The sequence below is a fragment of the Typha angustifolia genome, chromosome 10, assembly GCF_048772165.1.
Source record: "Typha angustifolia cultivar Huaian chromosome 10, ASM4877216v1, whole genome shotgun sequence".
Taxonomy (NCBI): domain Eukaryota; kingdom Viridiplantae; phylum Streptophyta; class Magnoliopsida; order Poales; family Typhaceae; genus Typha; species Typha angustifolia.
The window spans coordinates 10,878,111-10,892,880 of record NC_133248.1 but is presented as its reverse complement, the minus strand read 5'-3'; the positions used below and the strand labels follow the sequence as shown (position 1 = coordinate 10,892,880).

At 39.6% G+C, this 14,770-nt stretch overlaps 2 protein-coding genes across 2 annotated transcripts; one reads left to right on the top strand and one right to left on the bottom strand.

Moving 5' to 3' along the window:
* Nucleotides 1-5,264: 5,264 nt before the first annotated feature.
* LOC140768868 (ethylene-responsive transcription factor CRF1-like) lies at nt 5,265-6,901 on the top strand. Its single transcript, XM_073109316.1, has 2 exons — nt 5,265-5,461; nt 5,626-6,901. Exon 2 carries the CDS (start codon nt 5,673-5,675, stop codon nt 6,660-6,662), a length of 990 nt encoding a protein of 329 aa, XP_072965417.1. The 5' UTR covers nt 5,265-5,461; nt 5,626-5,672; the 3' UTR covers nt 6,663-6,901.
* Nucleotides 6,902-12,164: 5,263 nt separating this feature from the next.
* On the bottom strand, nt 12,165-14,665 carry LOC140768921 (plastid division protein PDV1-like). Its single transcript, XM_073109398.1, has 2 exons — nt 14,332-14,665; nt 12,165-12,866 (listed from the first exon to the last, which is right to left on the bottom strand). The coding sequence occupies exons 1-2, from the start codon at nt 14,632-14,634 to the stop codon at nt 12,345-12,347; spliced, it is 825 nt and encodes a 274-aa protein (XP_072965499.1). The 5' UTR covers nt 14,635-14,665; the 3' UTR covers nt 12,165-12,344.
* Between the last annotated feature and the right edge of the window lie 105 nt (nt 14,666-14,770).

Here is a 14,770-nt window from a genome sequence, read left to right as displayed (position 1 = left end):
ATTTTCTTAGTGAAATATTGATACAGTTGAAGTTTTACTAACCGGTAGTCTGTCTATTTGGGCATATCATATCTCATTACGAAAATAAGAAAAGAAATTATAATTTAATCCAAAGAAGCGAAAAAATATATAAAAATAAAGTTTAGAAATTTATAATCTTACATTCAATTATTTCTTGCAATCAGAAAATATATCTTTATAAAAATATTAAAAAATCTACCAATTGGAATGGCATTACGACTCCACAAACCACAGTGAGTAGCGATATTTTTTTATTATATTTTGAGAAAAATATTGAACTGTTCGTAATTTTCTCAAAAGTAAGACACTAGATTGTAATATATTCAGTATTTTACATAGAAGATAAACGTTTTGAAGATTAAATAAAATTTGAGAGAGAGAGAGAGAAGGATAGTCGGGTTAAAAACTCACATCACTACAAAGAAAATTGACCAAAAAAAAAAAGACCAGGGATAATAATACACGGGAAAGAAGTCAAAAGAGAAACAAATTAGTAACGTACTCTAACTTCGACATCTCTGAAGATCTCAGAGATGTGCATGCATGCATGCATGCATCTATGCATTTACATGTGACATCTCGCCCTTTCTTGCCAACATTAAAATCATGCATCTTCCCAAATTCGCATGATATATATATATATATACTGCGGACCTAAGAGAGAAATGTAAAACGCTTTTACAATATAATTATATTTAATTTTTTAATTAGTGTGTATAATTTTTTATAGTCGATAAATAATATTTTATGTACACTAGAGTTTTATTTTTATATATATTAGAAAACTAGATATAATTAAATTGTAAAACCTCGGAAATCTAGGACTTAATGTGGAGCTGAGATTATACTAAGGGCCACGTCGTCGTGGGTTTACTTTGACGAAGTTGCTATCGTGCGCTTGCTCCACGTCCGACAGAATCTATCTAATCTAATCTAATCTAATCTAATCCAATCCGTTGCCCGGCCACATGCGTTCGACTGACGCGCGTCCTCCGACTCTTGGTGGTTTGGCGGCCCAAGGACGACCAGCTCCGGTCAGCCACCGGCTACCAGTAAGTGGGAAGGGTGTGGGTGCCACAGCGGGCCCCACGTGGCCTTAAATTTCCGCGACAGCTCCCGCACGATCCGTTTGCTAATCTTTTTAGTCTTTTCGGTGTCCGCTTTTTCATTTAGCCTTTTAAGTTCGAATAATTTGATAACATATATATATATATATATTCCGTACGTTATATGGTTTTTATATTTAAAACGTGGCACATGAGAGTAGCCTATTACTGGTAGATACCCTAAAATCTTATGCCCTTCGAAATTAATGTACTTAAGTGCTATTAGTATATATATATATATACACACACAGAAAAGATGAAAGATTTATACAGCCTTGCAATTAATTAGGACGAATAAAAACTTATGTTTACTTTAATTCATTCGAGCGTCAGGATCATTAATGCAGTCAAGTGCTTAGCTCTCTCCAGTCTCCACCTCTTTTTGATGAATAAGATAACCACTATAATATTGGCTCAGATTGACCACCTAATGACTGCGAGGGGAGCAATTAAGAGTATAATAACATTAGAGAGATGTGCTCAAAATAATAATAATAAATACTATTCTCTCTCTCTTTTTTTAAATTATAATTTCTTTTTAATCTTTTATATTTGAAAAAAAAAATTAAAGTGAATTTGTTTTCTTTATATTTTGGTGTACTTTTAATTTTGGTCTTAGGGATTGAATCCATTGGAACGAATAAAGCTCTACATCCCTAAGTTTACATATGCCAAAGAGACCTTTATGTTTTCGATAAATCAATTGCATTGCCTTGTAATTTACAACTTTAATTGGGTTTTGTATTACCCAATACGATTAAAATTATATTCTCTAGGTGTCATGCCATTTACATTGATTAGTGCATATGATTGGCACAGTAAGTGAGGTGCAAAGATGGTCATGCTGAAATGCATTTATTGTAGCTATAAGCTATGCGATTATCCACTTTAAATAAATTTGAGATGATAAAATGGCTTAAATGAGCATGCTTTGTTTAATGAATAAAATAGTTCAAAATACATAGTGTAAAGAGAAAATAAATTTTAATTTAAAATACAGATATGTAAATATATATTTAACCCTGCAATATGAATCCACTCCTCAAATGTGCATTGGATGAGTGTTTGATAAACTAAGTAGTATTTGGCCTATTCAACTACGAACTTTATACAATTGAAACTTAGGTTTTGTTTGGTTCGTGCATAAATTTTTTTTAAAGATAACTTTATGCACATTTATAATTTTACTGACATTTTATTGTTTGGTTGTAAGATGTAATGATTATTTTAAATAATTGTATGTAGAAATTTGTATTTAGATACTGGTTACGAATAAGTATGTCAATTGTAACTTAGAAACCGTGCATAACTTTATCACACCTTGGACTTATAATAATATTTTGTTCATAACTTGATTTATCTTATTTAAATTTGATCAAAATATGCATGGATGTTTAGTTGCAAAATATATTCAAATGAGTTATAATTTAGGACTAAATATCTGCTTATGCATGAATCAAATGCCACATAAATTTTAATTTAGTGATCAGTCTGAGATTCGAATTCAGAAACTCTTATGCAATACAATATGAGCCATTATAATCAACTGAGTACTATCCAATTAGTGGAATTTATATTCTCATTATATATATATGTATATATATATGGAGAGAAAGGCAAGAAAGAAAAGGAAATGGGAAATTGGAATAGGGTTTTGTTTCTTAGCTGGAGAAGAACATCTAGGGTTTGATGCTCCATTGACTTATCCTTAATGTGGCTCTTTTTCTAGGTATTACCCACTAATGGCCATAAGACGTCGCCGTGTTTTGTGGGGTTCGACCAATAGCCACCATTTCTTGTCGAACTCGGTGATCACTCACCACCTGTCCCTTGTGACTCGTCTTATGCATCCATGCACATTACACCACTTAATTATTTATTCTAACCAAAGCATCCATTATTAATTCTACCCTAATTTGCACAACCATACAATTTGGGATTCAATTTATAATTTCATTAATTCACGAGGACCGAGATGACGAACCTTTTGGAGCAATTCCCAACTTATTTCTCCTTCGTTTTTCACCCAACTCATTATCCCAAAGTGTTATCCAAATCCCTAGTCCGTTAATCCGCCAACAAATTACAATAAATTTTACCCAAAAAATATATTAAATTGATGAACGGCCAGGTCGTACGGGTTAATAAAATTTGGATGCCTTAATTATTATCATGGTTTGGATTATTGTCTGTATGTTTTCAACCATTTGGAAGAAGTGTTCCGCAGTATGATGCTAGACGATAAATATATTCAATTCAACAAAGTTATGAGGTTTTAATTTATTAATTAATATCCGCTAAGATAGTCGGTCTAATTTTCATTTTAATCCCAGTTCTATGTATTGGGATTAAGGGAGAAGGAAAAGTTAGACCGGCGTGGAATATTATTTGTTTTCATTAATATGGTGTTTAAGATATATATATAGAGAGAGAGAGAGAGAGAGAGAGAGAGGGGGGGAAGAAGGAGATGAGAGAGAGAAACAAAATCCAGGCGGCTAATTTTGATTTTTTGTACGATGCGTCGTAGGAAGCGACAGAGAAGGAATGTTTCTACCCCTTCTCGCTCCCCACTCTCACCTTTCACCTCACGCAACCAATCTCTCCTTCAAAGCTTCGGCTATTTTTCTCCGTCGGATTTAAATCATACGGCCGGGATCTCCTTCCTGTCCTTTTACGGACAACTTGGACTGCGGCATATCCATCCAGGGAGAGTGGGTGTTCCTTTTGGATTTTAGCAAATTGGTCCCCCTCCCCCCCCCCCCCACCCGCCCAAAAAAAATCATACACCCTCCAATGAACTCAAAATTTTTGCGTGGAAAAAATCTGGTCCGTCCGATGGGTCGCTCATGATCTCCACTAAATATTTGGCGTCCCCACCGTATGATTGCCTCTAATAACTGGGTCCTGTTTGGGGATCACGGTACGTCACAAACGGACGGGCGTGATGCGAGATACGGTGTGGTATCTATTTGAAAGATACGCTTCCAATACGATACGATATATACATATTATATATATATATTTTTTTTTCTTTGGCAGCAAACCGACGCAAATGCACGACGCGGCCTCTAAGTACCCCAAACTTTAATTAATTAATTAATTAATTTAAAAATATCAGCGCCCTAAGACCAAGCGCTGCATGACCTGCATCTTTATACTTACCAACACGAATTCCAAGGAGAGGGGTTCTGCGTTCGCGTTTACCATAATGCCCTCGAGGATAGGAGAAGACTCTCTTTTAGGTGTTTTGTACACGTCAGCAGCTCATGGGAGGCAGATGGGGGAGTGGTAAGGGGAGGTGAATTACTAGGAGCCGTACAAGTGACCACAGTAAAAAAAATATAAATAAATATATATATATATAAGTGATATAAAGAAATTAATAAAGATGGGTCCAGGAACAGCTGTAAGAGATAGTTTACAAAGTTAAATGGATTTTAAAATTACTGCGGTAATTAGACGAGTTTTGTTTATCAATACAGCTGTGGGTTTGATTGGATCGGGAGTTGTGATGCACGGTGGTAATCCACATGATTGCAGTAAGACTGGGAGATTTATATGTGGCTGGCACGGTTAGCAACGATGTGCTCCTTTGATGTCCTAATTTAAAATAGGGTTGGTAAGTGTTAGGAAACTTTTATTAGTTTTCTTTCTAGGCAGTTAATTCTACCACCACGAACTGAAACGAAAGATTGGAGCAAACCTGGTAAGAAAGGAAAACAGACAGAGCGGTTAAACGCGAGAGATTTGACCGTAATTAGTATTTCGTAGGTCACGTGACCGGAACCTCGCCGACCGTTTTACTGTCCGAGTCAGCAGGCCGGAGTGGTCCCATCTGCCAGGTGTCAGGAGGGTACTGGTCCACAACCCGGATGCGGCGGTTCGTGGCGCTCAAAGAGAGCTAGTAAGAATCCACCGGGTACCGCTGTCTTCTCTAATGTTTTTTTTTTTTTTTTTTGAAAGAAAAGAATTAGTGAAAAAGGGTAAATTAACTGGGGGGGCAGAATGGGAAATGAGAAATTATAAGAGAGAACAAAATTAGAAACTAAAAATAAACTTGATGCTTGCTAGTCGAGTTTCCCGAAATCGGCTGTTGGGATCCTATAAAGTAGGCAGTGCGTCCCCAGCCTACAGCAAAGCGCAATCCCAATCCTCCTCCCCACCTCTCTCTAAACCTTGTGCTCTTCTCTCTGTCTCTCTCTCTCTCTCTCTCTCTCTCTCTCTCTCTCTCTCTCTCTCTCTCGAGCTCACTTGCTTCCATTCTGTGCAGCGCTATAGCCTGCAGTGGTAGTACTACGGCCATCTCCGCAATCCTTTACCTTTCTCTCACCAAGGTGAACTTCTACCTTCCTTTATTAAGAGCTCTCCCTCCTGTACTCCGAGTTTCTCTCTTCCTCCTCTTTTCTTTGCTGGGATTCTTTCTCCCAGCTAGTTTAAAGGGGCTTAAAGGTGGCATTTTTCTTTGTTTTTTTGATGGGTTTATGTTATTTTTCTTTAGAACAAGGGAGAAGAGAGTCAACAAATGCAAAGTAAGTGATTGGGACGATGATGGATGCGACGTTCCTGTTACCCATCAAGCGGACGGAGCACGTCGACGTGACGGCGAAGCCCCTCCTGTCTCCCTCCCGGCAGCGGTCGGGTAACCACCGCTCCGGAGAGGTCACCAAGTCCGCGGTGGGCCCTCGCACGGTGAGGATATTCTGCGACGACTACGACGCTACCGACTCCTCCGGGGACGAGGAGGAGACTGCCGACCGCCTGCGCCGCCGCGTTCGGCGATATGTGCACGAGATCCGGTTCGAGCACCGCCCATCGAAGTCCGAAGCGGCGGCTAAGGGGAAGCCAGCGAAGGAGGGGGCAGGCGGAGGGAAGAAACGGAAGCAGACCGGCGGTGGGGCCGCCGAGGAAGGTGGGGCCCCGAGGTTCCGCGGCGTGAGGAGGCGGCCGTGGGGGAAGTACGCTGCGGAGATCCGCGACCCGTGGCGCCGGGTGCGCGTCTGGCTCGGGACGTACAACACGGCCGAGGAGGCCGCCAAGGTCTACGACAACGCCGCCATCGAGCTCCGCGGCCCGGACGCCACCACCAATTTCTCCCGTAACGCTAAACCCCCAATTACTCCCCCAAAGAAGAACCTCTCCGACACCAACCTCTCATCCTCCGCTGGATACGACTCCGCCGAGGAGTCGCATAACCTCAACTCGCCCACCTCCGTGCTCCGCTCCACCTTCGGCGAGAAACCGAAGGAGCAGCCGAAGGAGATGGATGAGTCGGGCGGTATGCTCACTGCCGGTGTCGGTATCCACGACGATTTGGACTTGGGCGAGTTCGGGATTTACGAGGACTTGCCGATGTACAACGACTTCCTCGATTTCGGTGTACCTGAGCCAAGGATATTCGAGGACCCGGCCCAGATCGGCTTCCTCGCCGGCGACTTGAATGACGAGTGGCTCGGCTCGACGTCGACGTGGCAAGGGGACGATTATTTCGAAGACATCTGCGATTTATTCCTCGTCGACCCTCTCCCCGTCGTCTGAGTTTAAGACGACTCTGCGGTGCCTCGTTCACCGGACGCCGATTAATCGGCTGATTTTGTAGTGGCGGAGTGTTTTTATTTTTCTTTTTAATTTATTTCGTTTTTTAATTTTATTGATCCTGTAGCTTCTTCCTCCTGCTTCCCTCTTAATACCTCCGTCAGTTAACGGTGACGGAGCATCACCTCTCTCTATAGTGTTCCTCTTTTCTCACTTTTTCGCAAGAAAAGTATTGCTTCTAATATATCTATTTTATAGGAATTAAAATTTTGTTTGTACATTTAATTATTTTTTAAAAAAAAAAAACTCGGACAGCAAAATAATGGACACGTGGCCACAAATCACGGGTCTTGCTGGTGGTTCTCCAGGCTGCTCGAGGGGCCGTGATTTCCTCCTCTCGCAATCCAACGTCTTGGTTCTTGAGACGAAAATTATCTTAATAATAAATAAAATAAAGTAAGTGCAATTAAACTCGATTGGCAACTTTGCAGAAAGGCCCAATAAGCCTCTCTCTCTCTTCTTTTTTTTTTCTTCTTGTGTGCAAAAAAGCCCACTCAAGATTCTCGCTCGCCTGACAAAAGTAGTATATGGGATTAAGTAAAAGTTAAGGGGGGGATGGATTTTACTACGGTGGCGTGGGATTATTAGACGCAAAAGCTGGCTTTGGGTAGGTAATAACTTTCCTTGGGGAAGTAGTGTCAGTCAGCCAAAGAAGAAACGGGTGGGTGGGGTGGGGTGGGGTGGGGGGCGTGGCCTGCAAAATTTCTTTCTGTGGGGGACTTTATTGACTACTGCCCGTGGGCAAGAAGGGCTCTTCTGCAAAATTCCCGAGCTAAATAGGATCCATTGAAGTATATATATATACCTTTATTTATCTTATCTATACCTTTGTCTCTCTCGTGGAGTTGCTACAAAAGATGGCCTCCTCTGTGTGTCTATTCTTTTGGAGCGAGCTCTTTATATGGGCATGGCTTCGTGCGAGAAATTTCCAAAAGAATCCTCGCTCCCTATCTTTATCGCAAAAGGGTCCCTCTTTTTAAAGCTTAAAAGCAAAAGTGGATCAAGGCACGTGCGGAGCACGTGTGGTTCTACTCTCTCCACTTGAAAGTTCTCAAGTTTCACTTCTTCTTCTTCTTCTTCTTTTTTTCCCTTCTTTTACTCAATAAAAATTGGCTCACTCACCATTGCTGTAAGAAATAGAAGAAAAGTTTCACAAAAGAAATAGGGCTAATGAGGCCCACTAATTAAAAAACTTAGTACTTTGTTCACAAATATTATGGTACTTGAAGCTTTGCAGAGGGCTTCCTAAGTTTATTAGGTAGTTTCCATCAAAAACTCTTCTTTTAGATGTCCACTCAATGTACTACTCTGTAGGGAAAGCAATCAAGGGAAAGAAGGCAAACAGAACGTTCTTAAAAAAAAAAAGCCATCTTTGGAGCTTTCCCAAAATTGTGTACTCTCTGGTTTCAAATAGTTTGACTTAGTTTTTGTCAAATTATGTCACTCTTTAGATCATGGTCAACAAGAATGAGATTATTAAAAAAAACAATAATTTGATCAAGTTTTTATGTGGTTTTTCGTATGTAAATAGTACTGCTCTTATTGAGATGTCAGACAGAGGCATGTTTAATTAGCATGCACTTAGATGTCAGAGAGTGTTGTACCAGGGTTGAGACCATAATAATATTTTCCAGCTAAAGTTCATAATGAGAACAAGACTTATGATAAAAATGCCCATGAAGTGTAATCATGTATGCTTTAATCAGACATAAGCAAGCAAAGTTTGCTAAACAAATGGGCCTGGTATGCTCCAGGTAGCTTGGAAGTACTGAGATTATAATGATCATCTGTGGCTTTTGTCTGGGTTTGGCTTTAGATAATTAGTAGGTTGGAGTTACAGACCTATAGATTAATTTAATCAGAAAGAGCTGCAAAAGTTACAAGGCTTTCCTAACTCATTATTAACCATAGCTCCTGTGAAATTTGTGAATGGAATTAGAAAACTATTGAGTAGTAGTGAAGCAAAGCAACCTCTCCACACTTCATTGTCTGATAAATAAGATGATTTTATTGAGATAAGCAAGGAGCACAGATGGAATACTTTTGGCCCCCTGATACTTTCTGATCCTATTACCCCCTTTTCAAATATTTAGAAGTGGACTTCACCTTGATAGGGGGACCATTCAGAGATCCTCCTCCATAGTGACTAGAGTAAGAAATAGCTCTCTGAGGAACAAATGATAAGAACCACTTCTGTTGCCATAAGTGCATCAGAAATTAAAGATATTAAATCTCTTTTAAATAAACTCAAACAAAGTTGCAAGAAGTTTTCTTTCTCTTTTGCCTTCTAAGAAGACTTTGTAAGACCCAGCAGTTGGTTGATTAAAGGGGTTAGAAAGTAGTGATAGGGAGTTTGAACTAAAACTGAATGCCAACAAAGTGAATGAGTACATCTACACACATCTTGACAGTGTGAAGACAAAATAATGCAGATTAGAGTATAATTAAACCTTGAAGACAAAAGGGTCATATTTCTTTTTTGGACTGGTGTTGCTCAAAGCTAGCCCAACAAAGAATCTATTTGACCTCAATCTTGTTTTGGAACTTAAACACACTCCTCTCCCATTAAGCCTAAACTTAACCATCAAAAGCTCTTCAGCCCAGATATATATATATATATATTTTTCCTTCTGTGGGGGTCTTTTGGCTCCTCCTCTTTCTACACCTGACAAAATCCTAACCCCATGTAAGGTTGCTTTCATCAACTGCTCAGATGACTAAATTGCCCCTAATCTCTGTCCTTGTTTGCAGAACAAAAGGAAAACAAACCCTATAAGCTCCAAAAACCAAGTTAACCTTTTCTTGGGCTTGTCACCTTATACCATGCATCTATCCCTTTCAAACTCCTGCATTAAAGATACACTAGGGATTACATAGGCCTAGTATTCTCATATATATATATATACACACACACACACACACTAATTTAATTAGCCTACTGTCTTGTAATATATATATATATATATAAGAGTAGCCATACCTGCATGTTATATAGAAAAATCTGGGCAAGAATTAACCTAATTGAGTGATATGATCACAGACTGTGAGTTCTGGAACCAGGGTCTGGAATCTGAAATTACCACTGGAATCTTACCCTTATCCTGAGGTGGCAGGTAGCAATGGCAGAGTAAAAATAATTAAATAAAAATTTGTGAGGCTAAGTTGTGGTTCCCACTTCCAAGGGAAGCTAGCAGATTGAGTTGAGCCTAACGGCCATTCTGATAAGAGTAGACTGGTAGGAAGGAAGATAAAACTTTTGCGTTGGGGTGGGCACTGTGTGACTTGGGTTTGGGTCCAGTTAGGTCAACTGCTGAGGAGTAGCCCCTTCTCTCTCTCTCTCTCTCTCTCCCCCACCACCACGACCAACTTTTAAAGCAAAATATTAATCTTTCTAAGGTTTCCATACCATAATGAGAGAATGTTAGTTAAATCACTTGACCCAAATTTCTTTTAAGTTTTTCATCTTATTTTTTTGGTGATAAGTAATAAATCAAAATAGAATATAGAGATAAAGAGAAGTAGGGAAGAGTTACGCACGTGGGAAATAAAAATACCGGTATTTTTGTGTACAAGAGGCTCCACGTGTCAGTGCAGGGAAGTGTGTCAAATAAGAGGAGGGAGGACCCCACCGCGGGCATCCGCCATTAACGTTCATTTGGCGGTGTCGTTGAGCTTACAGAAATAAAAGTAGATAGCGATGGGCCTCAACCTCAAAGCCCTTTCACCTACCGACAACTTGCCGTGATGGTTGGATGCTGGATATCATCTTTTGCTCATAAGCGTGGTGGAGAGCCGTACACCCCCCTCCCCACCCCAATATCCAAACTCCACTCTGCTGTCAAATTTAATTTAATTTTTTATTTTTGAAAGAAAGAAAGTATAACAAAAATTATAGACGAGATAGAGCGTACCTGCTTGACTAATTCGACAGCATTACAAGTATAACAATATGAGCTTTAAAAGGCTCAACATTCAATTGAGTCCACTGAATATAACAAAACATATTAAGACCTAATTTGAGAATCTGCGAGCAATAGAGCCATCTATTACATCCATAAGAAATTCCATTTTTAGAACATAGCAAATTTTTTTTCTTTCTAAAATAAGGCAAAGCTGTGACGGATCCTAGTAAACCCAGATGGAGCTGAAAGCGTCCGCACGTAGATGTTGGTAAATTTAATTGGGCATCCATTATTTGTATGGAAAGCCAAAAAAAATAATTTACTTTTATTCCATAAAAAAAGTACTCTTTTATTATGATTTATTTTGTTGTTGCACATATACCTCTCTAAAACCCCATTTTATGTTTGTCTCCACCCATATTTTTTTTCTTTTTCGTTACGTTACATGGGCTTGTTCAAACATGTTTTTTTTTTTAATTTTTCTCTATATATCAGGCTTGTAATTATCTGTTTCACTATAGGCATTTCTCTTAGTCCTGCAAAATAATAATAACAATAATAATAATAAACAGTGATACTATAAGATCGAGGAGCAATTTGGATGCCTTTGGGTCCAAACCCAATTTGGGCTTTTTAGGCCCCACCCACAGAATCTGGCAATAGATCGCTAAGCATTTTGTGGCTCATGGGATCACGAGAGAGACCAGTGCGAGTCTAAATTTGGGTACACCGAACCGAGCCGAATCGAACCGAAGCGAACCCTCCTGCATCTCGACATTTAAAAGCCAAGCAGTGCAGTGCAGTGCCGCAGGGGAGTGAGATCCTCTCCAATTTGCAGATGCTTTGTCGTGTTCCAGAACCCAACCTGGCAAATATCTTTGTCTTCTGAGTGAGGACAGCGAGGACCACCACATTCTAATCGTTAAAGATGGGGGTCAGGGGGTGGGGGCCCCAATTGGATTCGACCAACCAATTTGTGGATCTCCATGAGTGTGCGACCATGGGTTAGCTTTTGGGTTCAAGTCAAAAAGGTCAATGAAGAGGTCAGCCGTGGCCAGGGTCGGGCCCAAGTCGACCAATGAATGCGTTGGGTCCACTGACATGGCTCTTGGGACCCATTTCAAATGATACACTGCACCACCACTGGGGAGCTTGCTAGGATGACTTCTTTTCTCTCTCCCTCTTTTTAATGATGTTTTTGTTTTCTTTGTTAAAAAAAACCAAATTAAGACTTACGTCTTTTATTTATCGTTCATTTATTGCGATTCAGATGACTAAAAGGATAAATTAGACTAACGGATGTTATATCTTTTTCTTAACCTTTTTGTTCTCTTTTTTCTCTTAAAAATAAGAGTAAAAATATTCCCTATAGAGTCTAACATTGATTACCTAACATCTACATGTCATTTTTAATAAAAAAAAAATCTAATGGATAACTAATGAAAGGAGTATTTCCAAGAATTTTCTTAGCTAAGAGAGTCAATGTGTAATTAAAAGAAGAGAAGAGAGATCTATGTGAAAATAACTGACAATTGGGGTGGCATTGAACTCAATGTTTGAACCATATGGAAGTAATGTCTATCAGCTCCTCTGGGAGTTTGTTCAAAGTAAATCAAGCAATGTGTATGTCAAACATAACTCACATATATCTGTGGTACAACAGTTAGGAGCGGGCAATCCAGTCAAAAAAAAAAAAAAAAACGATGCATGTTAGAAATTAACTCTAGCCCTTAGCTAACAACACAGTGAGATGCTTTCTATTACTATCCTGTGGAAATCTCTCCAACTGGGAGGTACCCTTTTCAACTATATTCCTGTAAGATGACTGAGGTTGTACCTCCATAGTTTCACTCCTGAAAGCCACTTGATGCAGCCGAAGAAAAGCGAGCATGCTTACGCCAAATATTGCAGCATTCCCTAAGAACCCACCAACAATCCTATCAAATCTAAAAGAGCTCTTAGCTGAAGAAAGATGGGATATTAACATCTGTATTACAGCACTCAAGCTCTGTTGCTTGTCATCTTCGATGTACTCATCAGTCTCACTTCTCTGCATCTCATAAAGTTTTTCAGATGAAACAAACAGGCTTGTATCATGCACATCACCAACAAATGTTGCAGCCTCTTCTATGACTTTGCACTTCTTCCCCTGATGATCAGCCAATATCATTGCAAGAACTAAGCGACTCTGCTCTAATCTTGCTATTGCAGCATTTCGCTCAGAACGTTGTTGCGATTGAACAAACTGCAGAGCAGCATAACACAGAGAACTAAATGCATAAGAGAACATATGAAAATCAATGAAATCTGACTCAGTATCGAAACAATTCCTACTATACTAACACACTCAGGTCCATCATCCAATATATTTAAGTGAAAAGCTGCGTACACTAACTGAACCTTCATATAGCAGCAATAGGAAGTAAAATACAAGAAGGGAGGAAAGGAATGTGTACCTTAATGTGCTGTTATTATGTTAGACACAGGAAAAATTGAAGGAAGCAAGACGAAAAGGTGTTCTTGGCTAGCATGATTTTCCACACAATAACTAGAGGGCAAAATGAATCGAATGCAATTTATGATGTACAAACAAAAGAAGCTAGTCAATTAATTACATGTAAGTCGCAACCACCAGTTGACCAACAAACATAATTCAAAATTGCACAATATACAAAGATACTCCATCAGCAACTTGCAATAACAATTGAAAGGAATTGCACAGTAAAATCTATTGTGAGTATCTTCAAATGGTATTAGAGAATTGATATCTCTGTTTAAAAAAAAAGATGAAGTGGAATACCTAGATAGGGCATTGGAGGGGAAATTTCAAACGGTTAGGTAATAAAAGAGTAAGCCCAAACCTATGTTACCTTTTATCTTAAGCATGTAATGCAAACAATGGCGGGGGAACCAAAACCATACGATATATCGGGTGTAGAAGTAGGCCAACATTTCTAGGTGCTGCTAAATGGAAGGATCTTATCAACGTCCATGAATGATAAATCATAGATTTCGACTTGGACCATAATTTTAAGGCCCATTTGCTGTAAAACATCTCCAAAATTTACAATGGAATATTTTGAAGGTAAATTGATTGCAACTTGGAGAATGGGATGCTCAGAGAACATGGTTGAGCATTTCAAATAAATTTGATGAGGATAGAAGTTAAGGTATTATGACTGAGCAGCATCATTATAATTAACAGGACTTTCATGTCCAAGATAAACTATATGCAATCATACCCATCAGCTGAACTTTTCTATTATATTAAAGAATAGAAGAAGAAAATAAAACGTGATAAGATCAAGGGGCCTTCCAACAAACTAACATTTGAAACTTATATATGCGCTAAACCAGAAGCACTATAACTCTCAATAGCCTTAAATCGAAGGGTGATGCACTGTTCCAAATTTGATATATTTGATAAATTGATACCCTGTCAACCAGATGTTTGCAACAATGGAGGTTTAGAACTTATCAGAAGTCACCATATAACCCGCTTCTAACCTTATTATGGTCCATTTTCCGCAAATAAATTTACTATTGTCTAGCAATCAATTGCCACATTCACAACATGCAAATAAAGATACGACCAACCGATTAAATTAAATAACTTTCTTCCTCCAACCCACATACGAACCAAATGCAGCACCAAATCGAAGGGGGAAAAAATAGGAGATAAATTAACGGCGAAAGCTGGAGAATCTCACGTGGAAGAACTCGAGCTGGTCCTCGAGGTTCTCGAGAGCCGTCCGGATGGCGTTGAGGCTCTTTGCCTCCGCCACGGCCGCGTCGTCTTCTACCTCCGCCCCCGCGTCACGGTCGGCCCCGCCCTTGCCACAGCGTCCGGATTTGCCCAAGACCTTGATGGATTTGAGGAAGTGAGCACGGGAAATGGCGTGGATCTCGTCGCTGATCTTGTCGTGGAGATCCCATATCCTCTCCAGCGCTGCCTCGATCCCACCCATCTCCATCTCCATCTCCATCTCCATCTCCATAGAAAGGATCACCATTTGAATCTCGGGGTCAGCACGGTGGAAAGTGGGTACCCAACTAACCCAATGGGCTTTTATGGCCCAACTGCAGCTCATCAGTCCTTGCAGCCTCATTTAGATTTGCTGTAATACCATTTAGAATTCATAATAATAT

What these genes read in the sequence shown, in the direction of transcription:
- LOC140768868 (XM_073109316.1), top strand. Translation starts at nt 5,673, where the DNA reads ATGATGGATGCGACGTTCCTGTTACCCATCAAGCGGACGGAGCACGTC.
- LOC140768921 (XM_073109398.1), bottom strand. Translation starts at nt 14,634, where the DNA reads ATGGTGATCCTTTCTATGGAGATGGAGATGGAGATGGAGATGGAGATG. An exon ending in ACCAGCTCGAGTTCTTCCAC is followed by an intron (nt 12,867 to 14,331) that starts GTGAGATTCTCC and finishes GCTGCTCTGCAG; the next exon opens with TTTGTTCAATCGCAACAACG.